A 24,695-nucleotide genomic window follows, 5' to 3' on the forward strand; every position below is an offset into this window, starting at 1 on the left:
TTGTAGCAGTGATGTCCGAGAAATGGTCGTAGCTAAAAGTTAATGTGGGCTAAGTAATTATTGTACAAAAGTAATTGGTTAGTATCGTTCTCAGAAACCAGCAATGACTGACTGGTCAGCCGCTGAACAGTGGTAATTCGTCCCGAATTCTATTCCCGGCGAACTAGTCTGGCTGCGCATTTTTCTTTCAATTCAACGGGAATGCGAGCTTAGTCTCCCTAAACGCTTCCATCATGCGGCAAACAGCCTTTGGGGCTTTTCTCAAATCAACCAGCTCAGTACCGTTTGAAATGAGATTACACTTTTCGAGCGAATTCCCATGTAGATTAACGGCTTTAAGTTAGAACCTCGCAAGAAACTAAGTAAACCGTTGAAGATTAGCTCTTTGAATAAGACCGACGTAGCTGAATAATAGTAAATAAAATCTGATTTCAGAGAGTCTGTAGTCCAGATACTTAGAAACAATCATTAGGAAACGCGCACATTATTTATAAATCCTGTATGCCACTTTCTAAGTTATGCTGGTCCTAGCTTATTTAACATATAAAATTACTTTCACTAAGGCTTAACTACATGCAATAAATTTTTTAGGCCATGAATAAAATACTCCGTTTGAATATTTAGTACTTGGTGTAGTGCGTAAGTGAAGAAATATTTATTTGATTAGCTAATGTACTAGGACGTTTGCCTGAGGCGGGATGAAAAGAAGAAATTAAGAATGGGTCTTACGATAAAGCGAAATCAACCAATATTTAAACGAATTACTCTAATACATTGAGGGCTCACCAGCGGCCGAGCGGTAAAGTCGCTGAGCACTGATAGTTCGGTTCAAGGTTCGAATCCCGCGAACGGGCTGGCTGCATGGGTGTTTTCGTGGTTTTCCCCATGTGTAACGTGTATACGAGCCAGTTTCCCTTAGAAAGTCTCCTCCACGAAGGCATCCCTCCCCTTAGGCAGATAGCCCTCGTGTGCTTTGCCATAATTAAATACACCAATGCCTAATGCATTGAATCTATGCTTTTCTTCATTCAAATTATTTGTTTTCAATATAAACGATGAAAATAATTCTGTTAATTTTATTTCAGATAAATGAATAGAATTATTTATGATCTTTAACCCAATAAAACTAATTTTTCTATGAAGACTAATTTCTGCAGGCAATGATCTTGCAAGCTATGAAGTCGAAAAGTCCCTAGAAAACCACTCTCAAATTTCAAGCATTTAAGATATGTGATTGAAGGCAACAACCTTCAAGTGGTAAAATTAAACGATGAAAACCAGTAATAACATAAATTACATTAAATCTGTAACTGGAGCCGTTTTTCGGGATCGCTTATTTAAAATATGAATACTTCGAGTAATTGTTCGAAGAAGCTCTCGTAATTTAGGTAGAAAATAATTTCTTTTAAAAGCGGAATTACAGTATCTGCAATTTTTACATGCAACTGCATCAGTGTGTTCCGTGATCATTTCTTAAAATGTGAATACTTTGATCACCTGCTCGAAAATCCTCTCTTAATTTAGGCAGGAAATAATTTATTCACTTTTATAATAGCATGTGAAATCTAGGATGAGTTTTGAGGATCAAATACCCGGTTTCTACTTTGCGCTCAATTCATGGTTAATTTGTTAATTTTCTAACTTAAAGCCGTTAATCTACAAGTTTTTTCATTGTAATGATATCGCTCACCATTTTGGCTTCGTGTATAAGCGGTAATTTCTTTGTAAATTTCCCAGAAGTCGACATTTGAAGTAAGCATTTCTTAACGTACGAAGTTAATAGTAATGCTTTATTCATGGGCCAAAATTATTTCGGTTCACTAGATAAACCATTCACAAAATTGTTTAAGATCTCAAGACCTTTCTTTACTTTTCTGTCACATTGTAAGTTAATTAATAATGAGCATAGTTCTGTTAATATCATGGTATTCGCAATGGATTAAGCTTGCTTAACTTTTGGGACCAAAAATTCATCATGAGCGTGATCGAGTTTATTACTGATTACGACATTCTCTACAAATTGGAGGTTTCTTAAAATCTTAAGGTAAAGGATTGAGTATCAGTTGCTACTGATTTAAAGCTAGATTTAAAGTACTGTGTATGAAAGGTAAACTAAGTGACTAAGTACAGCAAGTCCTTTTTAACTTTGTTTAATTTCCATAACTTTCTAGACTAAGTTTTCTAGCAATTAATATTCGGATATCATGCCATTTTGACTTATCTCGAATGAACAAGTGGCTAAAGCCGATTCAGTTTTCCAAGGCGGAATGGGTTGATTGCATAAATGTACATTTCCTCCTGCAACTTTTGCATGGAAAGCCTATCAGGTTCAATGTTCCGTCTTACTTTCTTTGGGAACATGCACAGACCTGACTCGGAACAGGGAGCTTACTAAAGCTATGTTCAATAAATGTGGGAAGTAGACATACACAGGAAGGGTATACAAAACCCTTTATTTTTCACTCTTTACAATAATTTCCGTACTTCGGAATACAGAGACCAACTACTTGTGGTCTGAACGTAAGAATATAAAAATATTTAACTAAACTCTAACTTAACTTTGGAATAATAAACGTGGAAGATTGGCCGGATATTAACAGGAAGCCGTATGTAGTACAGATAACTGTTAACACTACAATACGTTTAAAATTATCACGAGGATTAAACCTCTGGCCTGGAAGGCAAACAGCAACTGAGTAAAACTTCTAAGGCAAGCGGCCTGCTTCGACTAACTCCTTCCTCTCTCTCGCTTGGCAAAAAGCCACAACTTAAGTACTTGGCGTTCGCCAGACAAATTTTGCATAAATAAGTTAACGCTTTTAATTCTGGCCGGAAGTAGAAAATAAGAAGTGATAGTAAAGATTTAAAATAAAATAAACGTTAGTAAAACTTAAGATCCTTACAAGCCCTCTGCGTAGGCCATTGGCGTATTCAAACAATCCATATGTACGACTCTAAAATGAAAGTTCCGTTTCCCTTAAGTCATTCGCGAGGACATCCTTATCAGCGATTTGAAATACTAGTCTAATACTTTGTTAAATTAGTACCTGTGCATCTGAATTTGAGTAACCCGAAATTCGAATCTTACGTAACCATAAAGATCACTTGGAGAGGTTTAGCATTTAAATTTGTCATCTGACAAACTTTAGCCTAGATTAAGCATTGTTAATATAAGTACGGTATTTTACGTCTATGTTTATTAAGTTTTTTAAAACTAAAACATTTTCGAGCTTTCTCTAGGATAGATTTATTTTAAATAACTTACAGAAGAATAGCAGCTTTTATTTGTTACGCCACCATCAACCAAGCGGTAAAATCGCTGAGCATTGACAATTCGACCTAAGTTCAAGTCATGGGTGTTCCCATGTGTAACATGAATATGAACTAGTTTTCCCAAAGTTCTTCATGAAAGCATTCCTCTTAAGCAGGCCATTTACAGTAATCTGTAATTTACAGTAATCTACATAATCAAATCTTGTATTCTACCAGGGTTCGATTCCAGGCTAACGGTTTGGCTGCATAGACGTTTTCGTGGTTTCGGTCAGTTTCCCTTAGAACTCTCCGAAGGCATCTCTTCCTTAGGAAGATAGCCCTAGCGGGCTTTGCCGCAATTAAATAAAACCAACATGTATATCAAGAAAAGTCTTAGCAACTATTCCTTTCAAGGTATCTTCGCCGAAATACCAAGCTTCAGTGATATTATTCCTTCAGTCGCCGATTAGAAAGGCCTCCACGAAGACATTCCTCCCTTTAGGCAGATAGCCCTCGAGTGCTTTGCCCATGGTCCAATAAATCAAATCATTCAGTCGCCGATGGACTTGAGGCTAATCAGTATGGGCAGTTTTTCTAAATATTTAATGGGATGTCTGGTGTTCCTGTTAACTAAACATTCTTTGTGGAATATCATACATTAATTCAAAATTATGTTCTCATTGGAGTAATTTACTGCTGTGCTTAATTTTCAGAACTAAGTTCTGAGGATCCATTATACGGGCAGGGTTGGATAAAGACTGTAATAGTTCGGTTTGAGCTTTTTCTTGTGTAACATGGAGTATATTACCTTCAGAAAGTCCACCATATAGACATTCATTCCGCTAGGCAGAATAGTCCTCGTGTATTTACGTCGATCGCATTTTTGAAGAAAGGCATCTCAAAATTTCACTCGTATTTCTCTACGTCTTTGTAAGAAAGACAATTCAGAAATTTCTGTATTTGTATTTCAATAAACTATAATCATTTGGCGTTCATTTAACTCGAAATTTAACATGTGAGCTACTCCTACTATTTAGTCTTCAAAGCAGATTTCCGTTAGTTTCATGCAATTTTTTTTTTTCATTAGAATTAGCTGAATAGAGAAAATTATTGAAAACTCAAGTTCTGATTTTTGAACCTTACCGCAACAATCTAGTTATGTATATTTAGTGTCTTCTGATTTTATATAAACGCAGTCTCGAACTCATTAGAAAATTTTCAGTTACTTTCCGTCGCAATTAAATTGTTCAATTTTCTGTTAGTTCTATGTGCACGGATTGACCTTAATCATTGCCCCATCTGCACCAATATGTCTTATTTCTTAGCAATCTTCCTTTTCCTCCTATATACACTTATATAAGTGTCCACCATATGGTTGAAAACTCTAAACCCTGGTCATTTCTCCCGGATTCCATTCCCGACGATGAACGGTCTGCAGAGGTAACGGTTCAGACTGCTGGGCGCGGGTTTGAAAGTTGTGACCATTATGTCTGCGGAATGGAGATATTTAAGTTATGAAAATTCGATAACTTCTTGAGAAGTTGAAAGGATAATTCGGTTACCTCACCTTTGAGATATCCTCCCCCTCCCCACGGTGCTCTCAATCAGAACTGGGATAGAACTTGAGCAAATATCCTTGCATGCTCTGTCTAAAGTAAAAAAAAAAAAAAAAAAAAAAACCATTTCAACCTATTTACGCATCTTAAACAGTTTGCCTGCTTTAGCTTTTCGTGTTTTTCTCCTGTGCCTGATGAATACTGGCTAATCTCGTATTTCGTGACACGTAAAATTATCCCAGCCCTCCATTAAAGCTTTCCTACTCATCGGTGCGTCACAGTAAAACCTTCGAATACTGGAAGTTCGAACCGCGTTTGATCCCAGACGAAAAGACTGGCTGTTTGGTTGGTTTTCTTCATGTGTAACGTGTATACGAGCCAGATCTTCTATGAAAGTCCTTCACAAAGACATCTCTTCCCTCAGGCAGATGGCCTTCGCGTTCTTTATCATATTCTAATAAGATAACCTTCTCGTGGTTAGATCTGTAGTTACGTGCTTTGGTATAACTAACTTGATCCATTAAATAAGAACTTGGCTAGAAGCATTTCAGCATGTACGTGAACACTAAAGATTTTTAAGCAGTAATGAAAATTTAGTAAATTAATTTTTGGGCAGAAATTTTAATTTTCTTTTAGATATTATCCGGGTTTTCAAAAACTAAATCTTACTCTAAACGGCCATCCACCAAAACGACATTTTGCAGATTAAAATTGTGAATTTTATGTCTGCTTGTAGTACTCTGCATAAATTGCATTGCGTTTTTGATGACTTATTTGTAACAGCTTACGTGCTAGTAGTCAAACTAGTTCAAATGTAAGCATATTGAGCATTTCCTTGTTGTAACCATTACTCACTACAATATTACGACAGATCTACTTTCATTTTTGTTTAATAACTTAAGCAAATTTTGGGGAAAATGCAATTATGTAACTTGCTAAAATTTGTAAATGGCGCAGTAGACTTAAATTTACGTCCTTAAGTTTAAAAACATAATCTGAGAACCAATTCTCAGTAACTTCCACCTTAAATGATTTCAATTACTTCTAGTAATACTAAAGTAGATGTTTTTATGTGTTAAACTTTAAAAATTTCATTCAACACTCAAAGCTCACGTTTATCAGTTCAATACGAAAATAGATTCAGTGAAACAAATATAAATCTGAAGTAATTTTGATTCCCTGAACAAAGTTTCGAATTTTAATGTTTGTATAGTTATCCAACTTGGAATGGTAAATTTTTTAATTTGTTTCTTCAAACAGTGACTAAAATCTAGAGGTAATGACAACTACATATTTTTTGCTATCTAAGCCTTAACATTGATATAATATACTTTTTAAAATTTATTACGTGCACTACACGGAAAGGGAGGGATGCCCCGTGGAAGTCTTTTGGAAGGAAACTCGTTCGTATCCATATTACACATGGAGTAAACTATGAAAGCGCCCATGCAGTCAGCACGTTCACCAGGACTCGGAGCACCGACTGAACTACCAATGTTCAGTGGCTTTTACCGCTCGGCCGGTGGTGAGGGACATAATATTAAACAATGTATAAATACAATTGATTTAGTAAGTTATTTATTATGTAGGTTATTTGTTGCGGTGAAATTACTTGAACCATGTCCCAGAAGAGATGCTTTCATGCAAGATTTTCTGAAAGAAATTTGTTAGTATTCATGTTACGAGGAAAACAGTCTCATATATCCAAATCCATTACGAATACTAAGATCTAGTGATCTTGTCCGCTGTGCCACTGATGGTTAAGCAAAAAGATCAGTATCCACGCCCAGTGCAATGATTAATATTACATTAAGTACTAAATGCAGAGCGTTCTGATGTTCGAGATTATACGACTAGAATTTCCAATGTGTAATGTATATGCATTGAAAATTTCAATAATGCTGAGAATTAATTCAGTTAGCAGTATTTGAGTTAAATTCAAAATGAAGATGCATGTATTACAAAGATTCATGAGATTTCGCTAGCAATTTGTTGCTAATTAGCAATACGTCGTTATTTATCGAAATTTCAACAGTTAATAAATTTTTCTTGATTAATCATTTACTTTTGTTAATTATATAATTATATTAGTGTCAAATAGTATCTGTTAAATCACACTTTCGTTACATAAATTTAGGTCTAATGCATATCAAACATGTGAAGCTCGCATTACAAGGAGCCTAAATCACTCCTTTAATTACTGTAACGTGAGCACAAACGTTTTTACCACCCTTCCTCTTTATAATTATTGCAATGTATGGAATCTTACGAAGAAAGTAACTTTAATTATGAGAATACGAAAGCAATAAATAATAAAGTATCTATTGCTTTCCGTATTCTCCTAATTAAAGTACATCAAAGTATTTCTGACTTCAGGAAGAACGAAATAGTTTGATCATGCGTTGTTTCTGTCTCAATGTAGTACACATGATCTATCGCCTGCGAATATTATGAAACTGTATCCATTAAAAATCAAACGCCATCAACACTGCTTTCACTTACACCATCTGATTAAAGGAAAAGGTGGCTGACTCAAAGTTTGTCAGCCCAAGTCTATAACTGCCGCCCACAGAGGCTTAGCACGTGGGAAGTTGTTATACGTGCCTTGAAAACGAATAAACATCGGTTGCTGAGAAACGTGACTTCATACGTTCTCTTAAGTTGCAACAATGACCTTAGATGATTCGTGCGTATAACCATGAACTTTTAAATACAAACTTACGGTTTTGTTTCTAAACAACTTTATTAAATCAGTGGTACTGAGATAAAAATGCAACATAATAAAATTTTTATTTGGGAAATTTTGTTATTTGGTATGTTGAATAAGTAATTCTTGAACTAAAGAGACATATGATGGCATAACGCTGAATAGGAAAGAAAAATTTACTATACAACATCCTTATTTTGGAACTGTTATAATGCTTCAAGAAATTTCGAATGCTTAAAGCTAAAATTCCTGGTGCTTTACGCTTTGCCTAGGTTAGCGCTGTCAGTGAAATGCTCCTTCCTGCCTAGAATAAATACGAATCAAATTTCTTTATAGAAGGGCATCTCTTCCAGTATATATCCCATAGATATTTTCACATAAATACGTTCAAAATGCGAGTTTACATGACCTTTTACACAATATTTGGAACTTCAGAAAATATGCTTTGAAAAGCGGTGTTTAAATGTATTATATGATCATTAGATTTATTGCATCTACGTTGCTGTTAATTTAAAAAAGAAATATAAGGAATAAAGTCTAAGCAGCTGAATTTGGTAGAAGCCTTATTTTTAGTTAAAATCGTAAATTAGTTTGACTTAAGACAGAATTATTTAAAAATTTAGAACGGAATTATCAAAGTAAACCTCAAATTTTACGTAATGCGTGCTTCTGAAGTCAACTCTCGTAATTTCATAATTTCAGTTTCGTTCTCGAAACTGAATAAAGGATATACCTGTTATTTCAAAAATAATTTATTTTGGAAGAAAGGTTTTTAACCAAAATTTCTCGTACATAGACTGAGGACAAAAAAACTAATTTCTGGGACGATTTATAACCATTATGTTACTGATTATTATGTGAACGTAACTGTTCTGCCCTGCTTAATGCCATTAAAAATGACTGACGTAACAATCTTTAGTCTTTTTTTTTATCAGATGCATAATGTTTTATATTGCAAGAGAAGTTTAGCAAGCGGCACTTGCCTCTTTAAGTGCAGCGTTTCGTGTTTTAGGTTTAAGGGAAGCTTCTCAGTGGCCGAATGACATGACTGCTGAATAGTGCTCTTTTGATTAAGCGTTTCCGATTTTTCCTATGTGCAACTTTAATGCGAACGAGTTTCTCTTAAAGTCCTCCATGAACCATGCACTTTCTTAAGCATTTATAAGTATGTTTAAGTAATATAGTCAAGATGGAATGACTATTAGAAGAGAAACTGTTTTGTGGTTAATCTTTCGATTATGGTAACTTGGCGATTTTTTGGCGAGAATTTGGCGACCAACCCTGCTACATCAACCTGCTAGTTCTGTTTTCGACGTCATTTTGTTTTCACGAAGTAAAAGCATGTTTTTTTTTTTTTTACTCAACGTTTTTTTCCAACAATGTGCTAGCCGAATTACGCTTATGCTAGAACTTTTATGGAACAAAAGTGCTCAATCATGACGAAGATTAGGTGCGAAATTGGGAGAAAGTGCAGAATCGCCCACTGCTTGCCGCGTTTTTAAGAATTGCACATACACGGTATCATCCATGTACACATCGACCTCTTTTCACTTAAAAAAAAAATCCCAGAATTGCACAAAAATGGTATTGCGCACACTCTTGACTTTATCCATGTACACTGCTAAAGTCCTAGCTAGCAACCTTTTTCGCCTTACCAAAATGTCGCCAAACTACCTGTTACCATATTCCAAAGATTAGCCAGCTTTGTTGATCTTTATAAAGTTAAAGCTATTTTTAGATTTTGGGCTTTAGTTATTTTAACGATAATCAGCTAAACTATTGGCTGAAAACAGGATGCCCACTTTTCGCCCAATACAATGTCATTTCATTGAAATACACTCTTTTTTTTTTTTTTTTTTCAAAAAAATTGAAGCGTTATGAAGGAAGTAGTTGTTTTTGATGAAATTGAATATGTGTATAGCTCATACATAGATAATAAAATGATTAAAAAATCAAGGTCATATAGCACCTGTTCACAGCTCACAATCACCTATTAAGTGTTCAAATATGTAGTTGGTCGAACCGCCCCTGGCGGCAAAGCGTGCTTGAATTAGTAGAGGCAATGAGTGGTGGAGGCTCCTAATCACCTTAACCCGCGACACATTCTGCCAGGCATTCATCAGTTGTCGCTCCAGATCTGCGAGCCCACCAGCGGCCGAGCGGTAAAATCGCTGAACACTGGTAGTTCGGTCCGAGGTTCGAATCCCGAATCCCGGGAACGGGCTGACTGCATGGGTGTTTTCGTGCTTTTCCCCATGTGTAACGTGTATGCGAGCCGGTTTCCCTTAGAAAGTCCTCCGCGAAAGCTTCCCTTCCCTTAAGCAGATAGCCCTAGTGAGCTTTCCCGTAATTAGAAACACCACCACCACACCAGATCTGCGATATTTTGTGGTGCCCGAATCTGGCGGTCTACCATGCCCCAGACATGCTCGATTGGTGAGAGGTCTGGTGACCTAGCTGGCCAAGGAAGAGTATCAGCCACACGGAGACAGTCCAGTGATATGTGACCTGACTTATCTTTTTGGAAAATGACCCCAGGATGACGTGCCATGAAGGGTAATGCAATCGGCTGCAGAATGGTATTAACATATCGTTGAGCTATTAAAGATGTACGGAGAATGACTAAAAATGACCTGCTGTCGTAAGAATTAGCGCCCCACACCATAGCACTAGGGAGTATGGCTGTATGCCTTTGTAAAACAAAGGCTGGTTGGGACTGCTGGCCCCATCCTTTCAAGACATGAACACGGTGGTTATCTGCTTCAAGAGCGAAACGCGATTCATCGCTGAACACTATACGATGCCAGTTTAATGGCAACCATGATGATTGGCTGCGACACCACTCCAGACGACTCGGCCGATGTTGTAGAGTCGAAGGCAAACGTCTTAAAGGCCTCTGTGAGCGTAACCCCGCCTCAGAGACAATTGCCGTGAGATGGTGGACGGTACCACGGGAGGTATAGACGTGGCTGTAGTGCGTTGAATAGTCTACATTGATACCGTTGGGCCGATTCGGGCCTGGCGAACAATCATCGTATCTTGCCTCGCATTTGTGCTCCTTGGCCTTCCACAGCCTTCATTTTGTAGGCAATTTCCTTGTAGCAACCATTACTGCCAATATCTTTGCACAGCAGTGTCTGTACGCTACAGGTGGCGGCCTATTGCTTGGTATGACCACCCAGCTTCACGCAACCCTACAATGCGACCACGTTCGAAGTCGTTTAGTTGTAAGGTCTTTGATATCGTCGTAATGGCAGCTTTAGTTGCTTCTTTACGGAATTACAGTGGCAGCAACAAAAAAGGGATAAATTTCCCCCCCACGTTACCCCGTTACTGGTTTTATACTTTGCGAATTGTGCACTAGAAATGCCCGCTATGATAGCAATTCCTGTTCTTTTGCCTTGAAACTTTGAACATTTGCATATTCGATCAAGATGTTTTTGCATACCAAATTTCGTCACGATCGCAAAAGTTGTTCTTGGTGCTTCGAATTTTTGCAAAGAGAATATACATGTCATGAAAATACAATGCCCACTTTTCAGTCAATACAATGTCATTTCATTGAAATAACCATTTCATGAAAATACGTCTACTTTCAGTCAATACAATGTCATTTCATTGAAATATACATTTCATGAAAATACAATGTCTACTTTTTAGTCAATAAAAGGTAATTTTCAGTCGATGCTACTACTACTAGGATGCTAATTTTTCTTGACTAGTTTGTCTTTGTCAAATCATTTACCAATCGATTACCACTTTTTCACACAAATATTTAGTTTATTTTGAAATTAATAGTTACTCTTTTTCTTTTCAGTCGGCGTAGTGGACAGGATGTGAAAGGCTGGGATGTTTTTGTAGTTACGCCACCAGAGGAAGGTGATGAAACACTGATATCAAGGGCCGTGGATGTTACGTTGAAGGCACTTAAATTATTTGTTTATATGTTAACCTTCTGTATAGTGCTTGGTGCAGCAGTTATTTCAAAAGGAACATTTCTTTTCATGACATCTCATGTACGAGGGAACAAAACTCAATCCGTATGCAAGAAAGGATTAGGTAAAGTTTTTGTCTCCTCATTATTTAGCATAAGTGTTCTTTTATTCTACAATTTATCTGCAAACAACCTTTTGCGGAAAATATTGTTAAACATTACTTACGAAAGAGAATTTTCAAGAATACATTTCAAAGTCTGTCTGTATTCAATAAGGTATACTTGGTCTTTCTAATATCGAAAACAATTTAGATAATCTGCCATTAAGTAAATATTCATTTTACCTCAGGCTCTTAAGTTTTTTACCACTAGCCGAATGGATAAGATGTTAAACACTAGTAGTTCGTCTCGAATAGAATTCTTAGCCAACAGCTGGTTGCGTGAGGTTTTTTGCATTTTTTTCGCAGCTCCCGTAAAAGTACTTTCTGAAGCATAGCCCTCATTTGCTTTGTCGTAATCAGATAACCGACTACTTTCTACGAGCCCATCAGAGTATAATTATGAATGGGAGGAATGCAGAACTGGTATTTCGTGGGTTTCTTTGCTATGTGCTGCAAGTGCAAGCTTTACATCTCTGAAATTCTTCCTTTTAGGACGGACATTCATATGGAGCTTTGAGTAGTTGTCTATGCCTTTACATAACATCTTTTCTCCAAGTTGACAAATACAATACGATCTTAAATATAACATTGAAAATCTACTCTTAACATTCAGATGAATATAAATATGCATTTAAACTGAAATGTGTTTCGAAGTCGTCATTCATTCTTTATATTATCAAACTGCACATTTTTGCCTCTATTAGTGCGCGACTCTCTTGGTAATCTAAATTTCTTAATGCCCATTTTTAGGTTTGGATCGTGATAGAGATTATGAAGTATCTCTTGAAGAATTTGAAAGAATTCCATGGATATGGTCAATTTTTTTAGCATTAATTGTTCCTGAGCTATTTGCCCTTTTCAGAAGTTCTCGAATATGCGTTTTCAAATCGTACAGAAAACCCAAACTTACAACGTTCATTGTGGTACGTATTCAGCAATGAAAATGATTTCACTTTCCATATTTTTGTGTTTTGTGAAACGATTAAATGACTTTTTTTATCAATTTCAGGTCTTTATTGCCGAAACCATGTATGCTGTAGGACTGTCACTCTTGGTTTTTGTTGTACTACCTGATCTTGACGTAATCAAAGGCGCTATGATAACGAACTGTGTTTGCTTCATCCCTGCTGTTTTAGGACTGCTCTCGAGGCATGCTGGTGAATCCAAGAGGCCACTCAAAGTGGTATTCGATATCTTATCGGTGATTTTACAAGGAACTGGTTTCGTAATTTGGCCAATGACGGAAGGTGGTTCTAGATCTTGGCTAATACCAATTTCAATGTTTTTGGTCTCCACTCGTTGGTGGGAAAACTACTTAGACGTAAAATCACCAATTGCCTTTATAAAAAAACTAAGTTCCGTGAAAGAAGATCTCAGGAAGAGTAGGTACTTCGCCTATATATTTTTATCTATGTGGAAGATACTAGTTATTTTTTGTGCCATGTTCGGATTTTTACACTTAACTATGGACAATGCATCTTTTATCTTCAGAGGTTTTACGTCCAGTTTTAGAAGTCATCCAATTTTGATTCAACCAATCAGAAGGACTCTTGCTTTAAATATTTTGCTTGATGTTCCAACGGCAAGCCCTTTAGATGAACAAGTATCTATTATGTCATCCGCGATGACTCCTATTTATGTAGCACTCATTCAAATCATGGCATCCCTTCTGTGTTATGTATTCGGAAAATTTGCATGCAAAATCTGCATTCAAGGCTTTAGTTTCGCATTTCCAATAAGTTTAACGATACCGGTTTGCATATCGATGCTCATAGCAGCTTGTGGAGTACGCACGGAAGATATGTGTTTCTTTGAAGATATTCTTCCTAAATACCTCTTTTGGACTTGTCCTCAGGGTAATTTTTTTCAGGATTTCATTTCAAGCCAGTATGCTTGGATTTGGCTACTATGGCTTCTCTCACAAACGTGGGTCACTGTGCATATATGGACGCCAAAATGTGAACGTCTGGCAAGTACTGAAAAGTGAGTAAATCTAAAATCTTTGCCAAATCTTTAAGACAACTTTGATATTAACAAGCATTTTGTCTGAATTTCAGGCTCTTTGTGAACCCCATGTATTGTGGTGTCTTGATCGATCAGTCTGTTGCTCTTAATCGTAGAAGAGATGATGAAGGCGAGATAAAAAGCGAAGTACGTTCCAAAGCTTAACTTATCCTTTTATTCTTGACTCAAAGTGGCATGTAACTGAATGCAATTCTGAGTATAAGACTAATATAAACTAATATTAGTTCCCCATATTTTAGTTTATAATAATTTGATGAAGTTCAGAAAAAGTTTTAATGTTAATAGTAGGCTTATTAACTTACTCACAGCAATATAATTTCTCTGTTTAATGATTTTTACTTCTGCAGTTATTTGAATGATGTCATTTTTAGAAAGAAAATTATAAACTGAAATATTCTTTAAGAAAAATACTAAAAATAAGAAATTGGAGAATTTGTGTTAGTTTTAAGAGAATGCGCTTCAATTATAACTGAATATTTTTTTTTTTTGTAGGATTTAGATCTTGAAGGTAATGATGAAAATGACATATCACAGTACTACGAAACAATTTCTATACAAACTGAAACATCCAGTGGTCAGGTTGGAAAGAATGTTACTGTTAGAAGTTCTGACCATATTACTCGAATTTACGCATGTGCTACAATGTGGCATGAAACAACAGAAGAAATGCTACAAATGCTGAAATCAGTTGTGAGGTAGTGTAGTATTTTTTCTTTTGAAACCAATTTGGACTAATTTAAAATTTTTTTAGCAATGTAAACATTTTAGTGAGATTTAACTTCAAATGAAATGCAAATCTGTAGGATGGATGAAGATCAGTGTGCTAGGAGGAATGCCCAAAAATACTTGAGAATCGTTGATCCCGATTATTACGAATTTGAAGGTAAGTTGCAATTGTAATGCATGTAATCCATAACAGTTTTTTCTCATAGTACTGAATATGAATTATTTTTATGCATTGATAAAAATTTTAGTTCAGAATTATGAAAGTAAAGCATATAATCAGTTCGATACTTCACTTCTGTCAAAAATGTTTTTGCCTCTTAATAGAAATTATGCTGTATCAAGATATTTTTTCTGAAATGAGAATTTTTTCGAATTGGTTACAAATAGTTAAGTATTATAATTTTAACTAGTTGTAAGTCCTGTTAATATTTTGAAACGTTTTAATGTTGGCATTCGTTTTTAAACTGCAAGTGAAACAAACAATGAATGCTGGCTCGGGTTGCTTTATGTGAAAGTTGTGTAGCAAACAGTGTTGCTATTCTGACGCACAGCAGTTTTAAATTGCCATATTTTAACACTATGAAAGGGAGCGATACGGTTACAGATGCATATGGAGTCAATTACTCAACTGCAATACCTATTACAGTGATGCAGGGACCAGACCAAAATGTCGCCAAATTGTCCCGAAGTTTAAGGATTGTTAAAAGTAAGATTTCTCAATGTTAGACTTGCCCCTGTATTCGTATTTTTTCGGCGGAACATCTCTATATTTTCATGTTGCATTATACATAAAAAATAAGACTTTCACATGTAATTTCACTCAAATTATATATGTACGAAATTCGTAACAGTATCAGTTAAGGGTTTTCTGCCATACAAATCCATGTAACGAACAACATACCTCTACTACTGTTATCATTATCTATGTTATATCATAAAATTAATTCGAGTCCGTGTTGAGCAAGTGAACAATATAATTACCCTTTGAAACGGTTTTGATTCCCCTGGTGAAAATGCAGACTGAATTACTAGGCCGTTATTTAATATACTAAAAATCTCTTGCGCAGCAAATCATTACGAAACTGTCATTAAACAAGAGCTTCAGATTCGCACAGATTTTAAGTAAACTGCCTTTTTTGGCTTATCGTTAAATTTACTTGATATTGTTTCCCTGCTTATGAAACTAATAAACCACGTGAAATCCGCTATTGTACACTACATAAGTTAGCGCAGCATCTATCCCCCCCCCCAAGTAGGAGAATCATACGACTTTGTCCTAGATTGGATTCCTTCGTATGATATAAAATATTGGAACCTTTGGTTTAAGATACGAGTGTAAAATAAGAGTTTTGCGCTGTTTAGGATGCAACCTCTGAAGTTTAAATCTGGCAATTTTGCGGACGAAAGGAATTAAAATGATACCTCCAAACATTATAGAAGTGAAAATATTGAGGAAAAAAGTGCTTTAATTTTCATCGTTTTTAATCGAATAAACTTCTTTGTTTCTGAAAGCATAATTATTGAAATAAAATGACTTCTAAAAGAACTATTATAACTAAGTATTAAATCGCATGAGAGTAAATTATAAAAATGCGCTTTTACTTTTCTTAAGTGCACATTTTCTTCGATGATGCATTTGAGTTGTGTGATGACGACGATGAAGAGATGGTTGTAAATAGATTTGTCAAGCAATTAGTTCAAGTAATGGATACTGCTGCAAGGTAAGTTAAAAGTTTATTTATTAATATTAATATTTTTCCTTTTTAAGAATGACTGATAATATATTTTATGTTTTTATTCAAGTTATCTGCAATAGTTCTTAAAAATTTGAGGATGTAAATGCTAGCAAAATTTCGATAGAGTAAAACACCGTTTTAAATATGCTAACCTGATACTCATAATACCACGTGTCTCGACTATTTTTTCAATATAAGAACAGAGTTGCTCTAAAAATCTTTCATCCTGACACCAGTTATAGGATATCTTGTTCATGAATGCTCCGTTTCTGGGCTGTTATTAAATTAACGACATAAAGGCTGACTGTATGGATTCTTCGTGTTTCATTCATGACTTCAAACTAATTTCTCTTTTGAAATCCTCTACAGAAATATCCTTCGAATTAAAAAGCCGTTATTTTGTCTTAACCAACAAACTAACGGTTTTCTGCGCGCACAGCCATCTGTTGGCATTTAACTGTATCGAAGTACTGCTTCCTCCAATGACCCGTGGTAAAGTGTACATTTCTCAATGAACTTAATTTGAGGTGTGGCATTTATTCTAGTAACTAGACCCGGTTTCGGACACGGTTTTGGAGAGACTGGATGTTTCGTGGTTTCCATAACCTGAACCAGTTTCTTAGTCTTCTACGGAGGCTTCTTTACCCCAGTGTATCGTATGCTGTGCTCTAGCTGAATAAGATGTCGCGTTTATTGTCCTTGGGTAACAAGGTGTCTGCAGTTTGTTTTCTGTGTAATAAACAGAAAACTGAGAATGAAATTTCTAAGCATAGCGTAATGAATTTTCACCTTGTTTGATGCCTTGAAAAGGTTCGTGAAGGAGAATAACTTTTGAAGTCCCATCAATCGTCAGAAGCTGGCTTTACAACCACAAAACAGAATTAGATGAAAATGTATTAACTGTTATCACGATATGTTTGTTTAGCGTCTTCGTTCTTACGTTAAGAACCTGAAATATATCAACTACTATTATTTCCACTAATCTCGATATGACTCGTATCTCTAGCTAGGCTATATCAGACGGCGTCCTATTCATTAAAAGTGCGTCATCTACTAGTCTTTTTTTTCCTTTTCTACATTTTCTTGCATAAATCTGCTTTGAGGATCTTTCCTCAAAATCGGCTTATCGTTATGCGCGAAACTGTAGAGATTACAAGAATTGAAAAATGTGCACAGCAAGATGCTAAAACTCGCCATTTTCTGAATTTTATCAGGCACTGGAGTCATTATTTTAAACGTTCTGATTTTGATAAACATAGTTCAGATTAAATATTAAGAGCATATACTGAATTATATCCTGAAACGCGAAATAAATCCCTTTCACAAAATTTGAATAGGGGTGAATGATTTTTGAAAGCCTTTCAAATCCACCTTTCTCTTTACATTCCAATTCTAAAATCGCATGAAGATGCTTTCATTTGGTTATGAACGATATTTTATTTTCCAGCCAGGGTTATATCAAAGATTTTTAAAAAAAAATGAAAACTTAATCTTGGAGAACACGCTGGCTGCATGGGTATTTTAGTTGGCTCTTCTCGTGCGATGTAAATACTAAACTTAGTGGCGTAACAGCCCTAGTGTGCCAAGGCCTGCAGTGCCGCTATATCTGCTTTCTTGACCGTCGGCCTCGGGGTACATGAGCATATGCCCTGGACAAGTAATCAGTTTGTCGCGAGATCCTCGGTGTTTAGTCCCCAAGCGAACTTGGTACTCATTTTATCGACCCACTGAAGGGATGAAAGGCTGAGTCGACCTTGCCCAGCCCGGGGATCGAACCCCGGACCTCTGGCGCTGCTGCGCAACGCGCTGGCTTCTGCGCCACCGGACTTCATGTAAATACTAGGTCCACCAGCGGCCGAGCGGTAAATGCTTTAACACTGGCAATTCTGATCAGGGGTTTGATTCCGGGCACACGGGATGGCTGTATGGGCGTTTTCGTGATTTTCTGCATTTGTAACCTGGATACGATCCAGTTTCCCTTAGTGAGTTCTGCACGAAGGCATCTCTTTCCTTAGGCGGCCCATCAACGGCCGAGCGGTAAAGTCGCTAAACACTGGTAGTTCGGTCCGAGGTTCGAATCCCGCGAACGGGTTGACTGCATGGGCGTTTTCCCCACGTGTAGCGTGTATACGAGCCAGTTTCCCTTAGAAAGTCCTCCACGAAGGCATCCCTCCCCTTAGGCAGATAGCCCTCTTGTGCTTTGCTATAACTCAACAACTCTTTCCTTATTCAGATAGCCCTAGCGTGCTTTGCCCTAATCAGCTGAACCGAAACTGAACCCTTAAGTGTCCACCTCACTTTTAAAGCAGATCTTGAGTGCTTTGGCATATTCAAATAAACTATAGAATATTTCGAATGAGAGTTTACTCGAATAAACTCTAAATATTGACACGAAATGATGAAATGCCTCATTTAATATATATCAAAGTTTGAATAAGAATTGAAATGTAAAATTCTGAAAATTCGCGTTTATAATAAGTGTTCAATCATGAAGTTTGACGTGAACCATGAGGAGATGCCGAAGGAATGATTAAAACTGGAAAGCAACGATTCCAGTTTTTTTTAAGCAAACGTAAAAAAACGTTACATATCAATGAGTCTGTGGTGGTATTGCGTCATATATGAATACTTCTCACACCTCTAACAATATCCAAATATAAAACCCTCTGAAGAATGTATAGAATCTTTTTGTAACTAGGGAAAAAGGATTTTTTCCAATTTCGACGTTAAATATGTATTCATCGAGGGAATGGTTCAAAATCATCAATGAGAAATTTTACGGACGATTGGAAATATAATAATTTCAATGCCCCAGAGACTGCAACATAAGCATGCCAATCGGAACTGTTAAACGATTAGCTCTATTTTCACCCTGCGTAGGCAAGTCAGGAAATTTATTTTTGAAGATTTTATGTAAAGAAACTTTGTTAATTAAGAATTTGTATTGATTTTTATGGTGAACTACCGTATTCTGTATTTGGATTTTCTTTGGAAATTCGAAGTCATGGTGAGCAGGTACTATTTTGAGCCACTGCTGGTAAACTTAGTTTTAAACACTGTTTCATTATAAATTAAAACTTAACCAGCCGAAGCACTATCTGGGAATTTACGAAAAATCTGAAAGCTTAAATCAAAATCGAAAATTCTGAGTTATCAAATAACATAAAAATTAGTTTGAAATTTCAGCACAGTTTATGTTTTGAGATTTTCGCCTTATATTGAAAGTTGATGCTTTTAAATAATGCAAAAGGTTCAATCGAAATTCATTTCTGTAATCATTATTGAAATGTATTAAAATAACATGTTTCGAATTTTAATACTAGTTTTAGATATTTTTAAACATTTTTAAAAATAGAGTAATGACTACATTGAGTGGGGAGTAACTATTAACATTTCTGTTTACTCCTGCAGTATTATTTCAACAGCCAAAAACCAAGTTTTCTCCCTGTTGAATTTTTAATGCGAGTGAAAAGTTCTGTGTCAGAAAAGTATCCCTTAAATTAGCATTGATCAGTTTCTTGCAAAATTTCAAGAACTCTGACACTGAGGTCTTAAATTTTTAGATCATTAAATTCAAATGGCTTGGAGCAACATGAGTTTGCAATTTGTCTGAATTACTTAGCGCGATTTCTGTATTTGTATAGTACTGGTATGACTAACGTATTTTTTGCTCATAGCTCCATCTCATGCTGTGCTTATTAAAACTTGCTAGCTGTTGAATATGATCTTGCAAGTTACGTGCCGTCGTTTGTTTTTTAAATTGTTCATTCTTATTCATCCTGGACTTTTCCATGAGAACGTGGTGTGAAAAGAATTCTATAGTATGAAAGTTGGTTTGTTTGATAATGGCAAAGCACGCGAGGGCTATCTGCTTCAACATTATGTATGAAAGAGGAGGGATATTGTTTTGAATGTAAGGCGTAAAAACCGGGAAGTGTTTCTATTTTATGCTGCGCAATTATAGCTAAGTTTTCGACGTAGCCGAAAGGTATCTCGTGACCTTCTTCACAGTGCCATCGATTTAATCTGGAACTAGGCCATGAAAGATTTTATCAAAATGAGGTGTAGAAAACGAAATTGGATCTAATATCCGGTCTAACTGGTTATTAAAGCTTTAAAGGATTTCTGTGTGCCTTGTAAAAAATTGAACTGCCTATACTGAAGCAGCATTGTCCATTCGAAGCTCATTGTATTTCATTAACTTCAAGATTTTAACAAGCCTTATTCATTGCTTAACAAATCCATTTTTTCTTGGTGGTGAAAAAGATCAAATCTTTAATTTTTACGTCATTGCAGACATCTTTGAATTTCGATTGCTGCGACTCGGACTGGGCCTTTTTACGCCTATTCGGTGAGCAGTAAAATATTTAAATTTTCTACAGATGCTTTGCCACCTAAGTTACGAATAATAGCTCAGGTACTTTATATGAAACACTCAAAAATTAAAACCGTGCACATTTAAATAGGAAATATCGCATTCCTCATGTCCGGTCGCCACCATAGTCTCTTTTCAAGTGGGAAAGCATGTATGAAGTTTTTTCATGCTCTCATTGTGTAAATGATTAGCATCTATACCTAACATGTATAATATCCGTGATTCGAATCCTGAAGAGAGCACATATTTTACATAATTAACAGCAGATTAACAACAGATTTTACATAATGGAGACCTAAGCAGTCCAGCTGCTTAGGTCTCCATTTTATCTTTGTGTAACTTACATTAACTCGAATTAACAGTCAGGAACTAAAATTTTTACATTTTATAAAGAAATTTACAGCATGAGAAATAAAATTAAAATATCTTTTTACAAATCAATTTTCTAACACGTATTGATTTATTATAAGCAAGTGGGTGATTATTAGCATTTATTATAAGCAAGCAAAAATAAATTTAACCATCAGTAATTTTTTTAACTTGTACTGAAAACTCATCTCAAAATAAAACAAAGGACAGATTTTGTGATATTTCTTATTTAAAATATAAAAATTTCAATTTTTTAAATTTCTACAGTCACTTTTGAAGTGTTAGTTTAATTTGTTCCTTGCTTGCTAGTTTTCGTTTTGATGATTAAGAATGGAAGAAAATAATCTTGGAAAACTCTTGAGCTTCTCATAAGCTTATTAATTATGAAAAGTTGGTAAGAGATACTGCAAAAATGGTAAAACGGAGCCATTCGACAGTACACGACGTAGTCAGACGATTTAAGACATACCAAAATCAAGTAAAGATAATTTAGATTCTGAAGTGTGTTCGTATAAAAAGGGAACTAAAAACCTAAATAGCTTTCAGACTGCCTCTGGATGTAAAGTATTTTGGAAAAGGAGTTAATACAGGAACAGTAATAGTTATTCTAAGAAAAAATAGTTTGTGTTCCTGGGGGGGAAAAACCTTCGTGAGCATGGCCAGTAGTTTGAAAAGACTAAAATTTTGCAAAACTTCATAAAGACTTTGCACTTTGAAGGACAGTTTCATGTACTGACGAATGCAAGTTTAGTATCTTTTGTTCGAATGCGCAAACATGTTTGGAGAAAGCCAAATCAAGAGTGTAAAGAAAAATTTAAAACCTACTCTTTGTGGTGGATTAATGTTAGTCGCTGGTCCGGGTAACTTTTAGATCTTTCATAGAATAAAGCAAATTCTGCAAGAAGTTGTAGAAGGTGCTTAAAGATTGGGTAGAGAACACTTTTTTTTAATCAGGGCAACTATCCGGATCATAAAACCATAAACGTTAACCTGTGGTTGATTTATAATTGCCCTCCTATTATACTATCCCTCAATCTCCATACGTAAAGACAATTGAAAATTTAATTAGTTTGTTCAGTGCTAGACAGATTAAAAGCTGTTATAGCAAAAGCTTCCCAATCAAATGCTAAATTTCATATAAATAATCCAAATTTATTACCAATAATTATGTGAGTTTGATTTTGAATCTGCTTTTCAATGTTTCTGAAATTTTTCAAACTTATATGTGATGCTTTTACACGATATTAAAGTCATCAAAAAAGGTTTTGTCAGGAACCACTAGTATTGACTTTCGCATGATATTGCTGTCAGCCGAAGAATATCTTCAGAAACGGAAGGCTTATTTAGAGTTTTTCAAAATGAGTTTTCTACGAAAAAGGGATTTTATAAATTTAAAATTATTTCCAGTGATAGATTTATAGGGTCTTTTCTGTCCTTAAGAATTCGACATTTTATCTTTAAAAGATGTCCTTTAGTGAGCTGAACGTGCCCTCACAATAGGAAAATTTTCGTGTATGCAATACGTGTTTATTCAAGCAAGAAAATAGGAATAAGTGCACGTGAAATGTCATTTGAGTAATCTACAAAACGAGACATTTACAGCATGGCTTTCCGATATGCATCTACGTATTCCGCTGCGACCAGAAGCTATATTTAATGCCTTCGATGTCAATGGACGCAAAGTTTCATAACAAGGTCAGACACCATATCTCTATGCGATCTGTTTATGAGCAAACAACTTACGAAAGAGTCCAAATACCTGTCTCCTAACATGCTTTGAATATAAAATTACCATTCGTGACATATGCAATAGAATGAAGCAAAGGTAAGAAGTATCCTTTCGATCGGTAGTCTTAAAATGCACAGACAAGTGGCAAAACATCCTGAATAATGGAATACAAAAAGCTTAAGATACAAAAATAATTGAGTCATTTGAGGCCATGGCTGTTCATTTACAAGTTACAGAAATAAGTTTGAATTCGAATTAGGCTGCATACGAACTTTCTCTTTAAAATTTATATTCAGATTAAGTTCTTTGAGCTAGCTGTTTGAAAGTAGAAATGTAAATTTCATAAATTTCTTAGCAAAATTTTACTTTTCCGGATTTGAAATAACTGAAAATTTTACCTATTAAAATTGAAAATTCGCGTTCAGAAAGTTATATTTATACTGATATGTACGTACTCGGATTAATTAGGAATGTGTAGGAAAGTCTTCGCCAAAACTGAAAATGTTACGTGTTTTGTGACAGTTGATCTTGTAATTCCTCATGTTTTGGGTTCTTGCACCGTTTGAAGCAGAACTAATTTAATAAGGTTCAAGACATTAATAAAGGCTTAAATCACTTAATCAGGACATTAATAAATGTTTAAATTACTTAACATTCTGGCCAGTTTTATTATTCAATTAGAACATTTAGAGGAACGTAACTAGAAATTTCAACATTAGTATAGATTTCATTCAGCAGTTGATTCCAGATTACCCGGAGCTGCGAATAAATTAACTTATGTCCAAAAAAATTAACTTTTATTTATTGCTAAGAAATGACATATTTCTATTAAAAACCACCAGAATAAGAAAATTCCTACGATTAAAAAAATGCTCTACACGGATGATCACCTATCACCGATGATGAAATGATCACCGATGTCACAGTATTTAGGAATTGTTTTTATACACAGAGAACGTAATTTAACTGTACATAATATGAAATATTAAATCATTCACTTAAGATTGCTAAATAGCAAAATTTAAGGTTAGATCTTTATCTTCTGTTTCTTTCTATCGTAATGCAAGAGTCGCATAAACAAAAAAATTTTTTCTGCTTTGAAGTGGTTGTTTTGAATGCTGATATAATTTACATAACAAAATGAGTATTTCTCTTAAATAAACACTTTGGAAATAGATGTAAATTGTTAACCCTGTTTCCTGTATTGGTTTTAACTGCAGTCGTATTAATCATGATTTTTGAGTTAACCATTCGTAACCAATCATTCCCGGTATTACTCTGGTTGATCGGGAGTCTACTACGTACGTGAACTAGTCCCTGAAGTAGAAATCGCATAATAGAAATAAGAAATAGAAAATAAAAATCATCCAGTTGCACTCCTTAACATTCTCCTCTCGTACAATCTCTTTCTATTCTAAGATATTTCGTAAATGGTGCAAGTTCGGAAAACATCCAATTTATTTCTGACATTTGGGAATAATGTTGTGTAATTAGATGAAACATGTCACGAAGATGACGGCTTAGAGGAATAAGTTGTGCAGTTGAAGAGAACGTGATTTTTTAAAGCATAAAAATGGATATAAAATAATACGAGTTAGCAGAGAATATTAATGAAAGGAACTGCAGTCATATTAAACTGGCAAAGAATAACTTTAGAGTAGAAACTTGCACGAAATGAGGTGACCCAGCTTATAGTTAATGCGTAACCGATAAATTTGTTCATTTTTTAAGGTAGCGGAGTTTTCCGAATGCGGTAGAAAAAAAAAATTCAAAGTGATTTTTCTTAGCCGTAATTTATTGGAGAGAGCCCACCAGCAACTTACTTGTTAGATCACTGAACACTGATAATTTGACTCTGGCTGCACAGGAGTTTGCATGGTCTTCCCTGTTATGTTGGACAATTTCCGTTAAGTCTTCCACAAAGTTTCCGTTATGCAGTAGGCAGATAGCTCTTGCGTAATTTGCCATAATCCAAACCTAACCAATTCATTGAAGATATTTCCAACAAAAATATTAGATCGGGATTTACTCGATTTACTGAATTTCTCATTAAATTTTTAACGTGTAAATCAAAGCGAAAAACTGAAATGTAGTATCTTCAAGTAATCGGTGTTCCTATTTTCGA

General features: G+C 35.4%; 1 protein-coding gene across 4 annotated transcripts in view; it reads left to right on the forward strand.

The window, feature by feature from the left end:
* The window catches only part of LOC118188797 (chitin synthase chs-2-like), a 103,156-nt gene that overhangs the window by 52,591 nt on the left and 25,870 nt on the right, over positions 1-24,695 (forward strand). For all 4 annotated transcript variants that reach the window (XM_035359306.2, XM_035359308.2, XM_085808138.1 and 1 more), the window contains 7 exons: positions 11,333-11,574; positions 12,361-12,533; positions 12,620-13,593; positions 13,668-13,761; positions 14,128-14,330; positions 14,439-14,518; positions 15,974-16,082. In XM_035359306.2, the coding sequence (XP_035215197.1) occupies positions 11,333-11,574; positions 12,361-12,533; positions 12,620-13,593; positions 13,668-13,761; positions 14,128-14,330; positions 14,439-14,518; positions 15,974-16,082 (1,875 nt within the window). The remainder of the gene's footprint in view (positions 1-11,332; positions 11,575-12,360; positions 12,534-12,619; positions 13,594-13,667; positions 13,762-14,127; positions 14,331-14,438; positions 14,519-15,973; positions 16,083-24,695) is intronic.

The sequence above is a fragment of the Stegodyphus dumicola genome, chromosome X1, assembly GCF_044657685.1.
Source record: "Stegodyphus dumicola isolate Sdum_Otavi_A_Nest chromosome X1, ASM4465768v1".
Taxonomy (NCBI): domain Eukaryota; kingdom Metazoa; phylum Arthropoda; class Arachnida; order Araneae; family Eresidae; genus Stegodyphus; species Stegodyphus dumicola.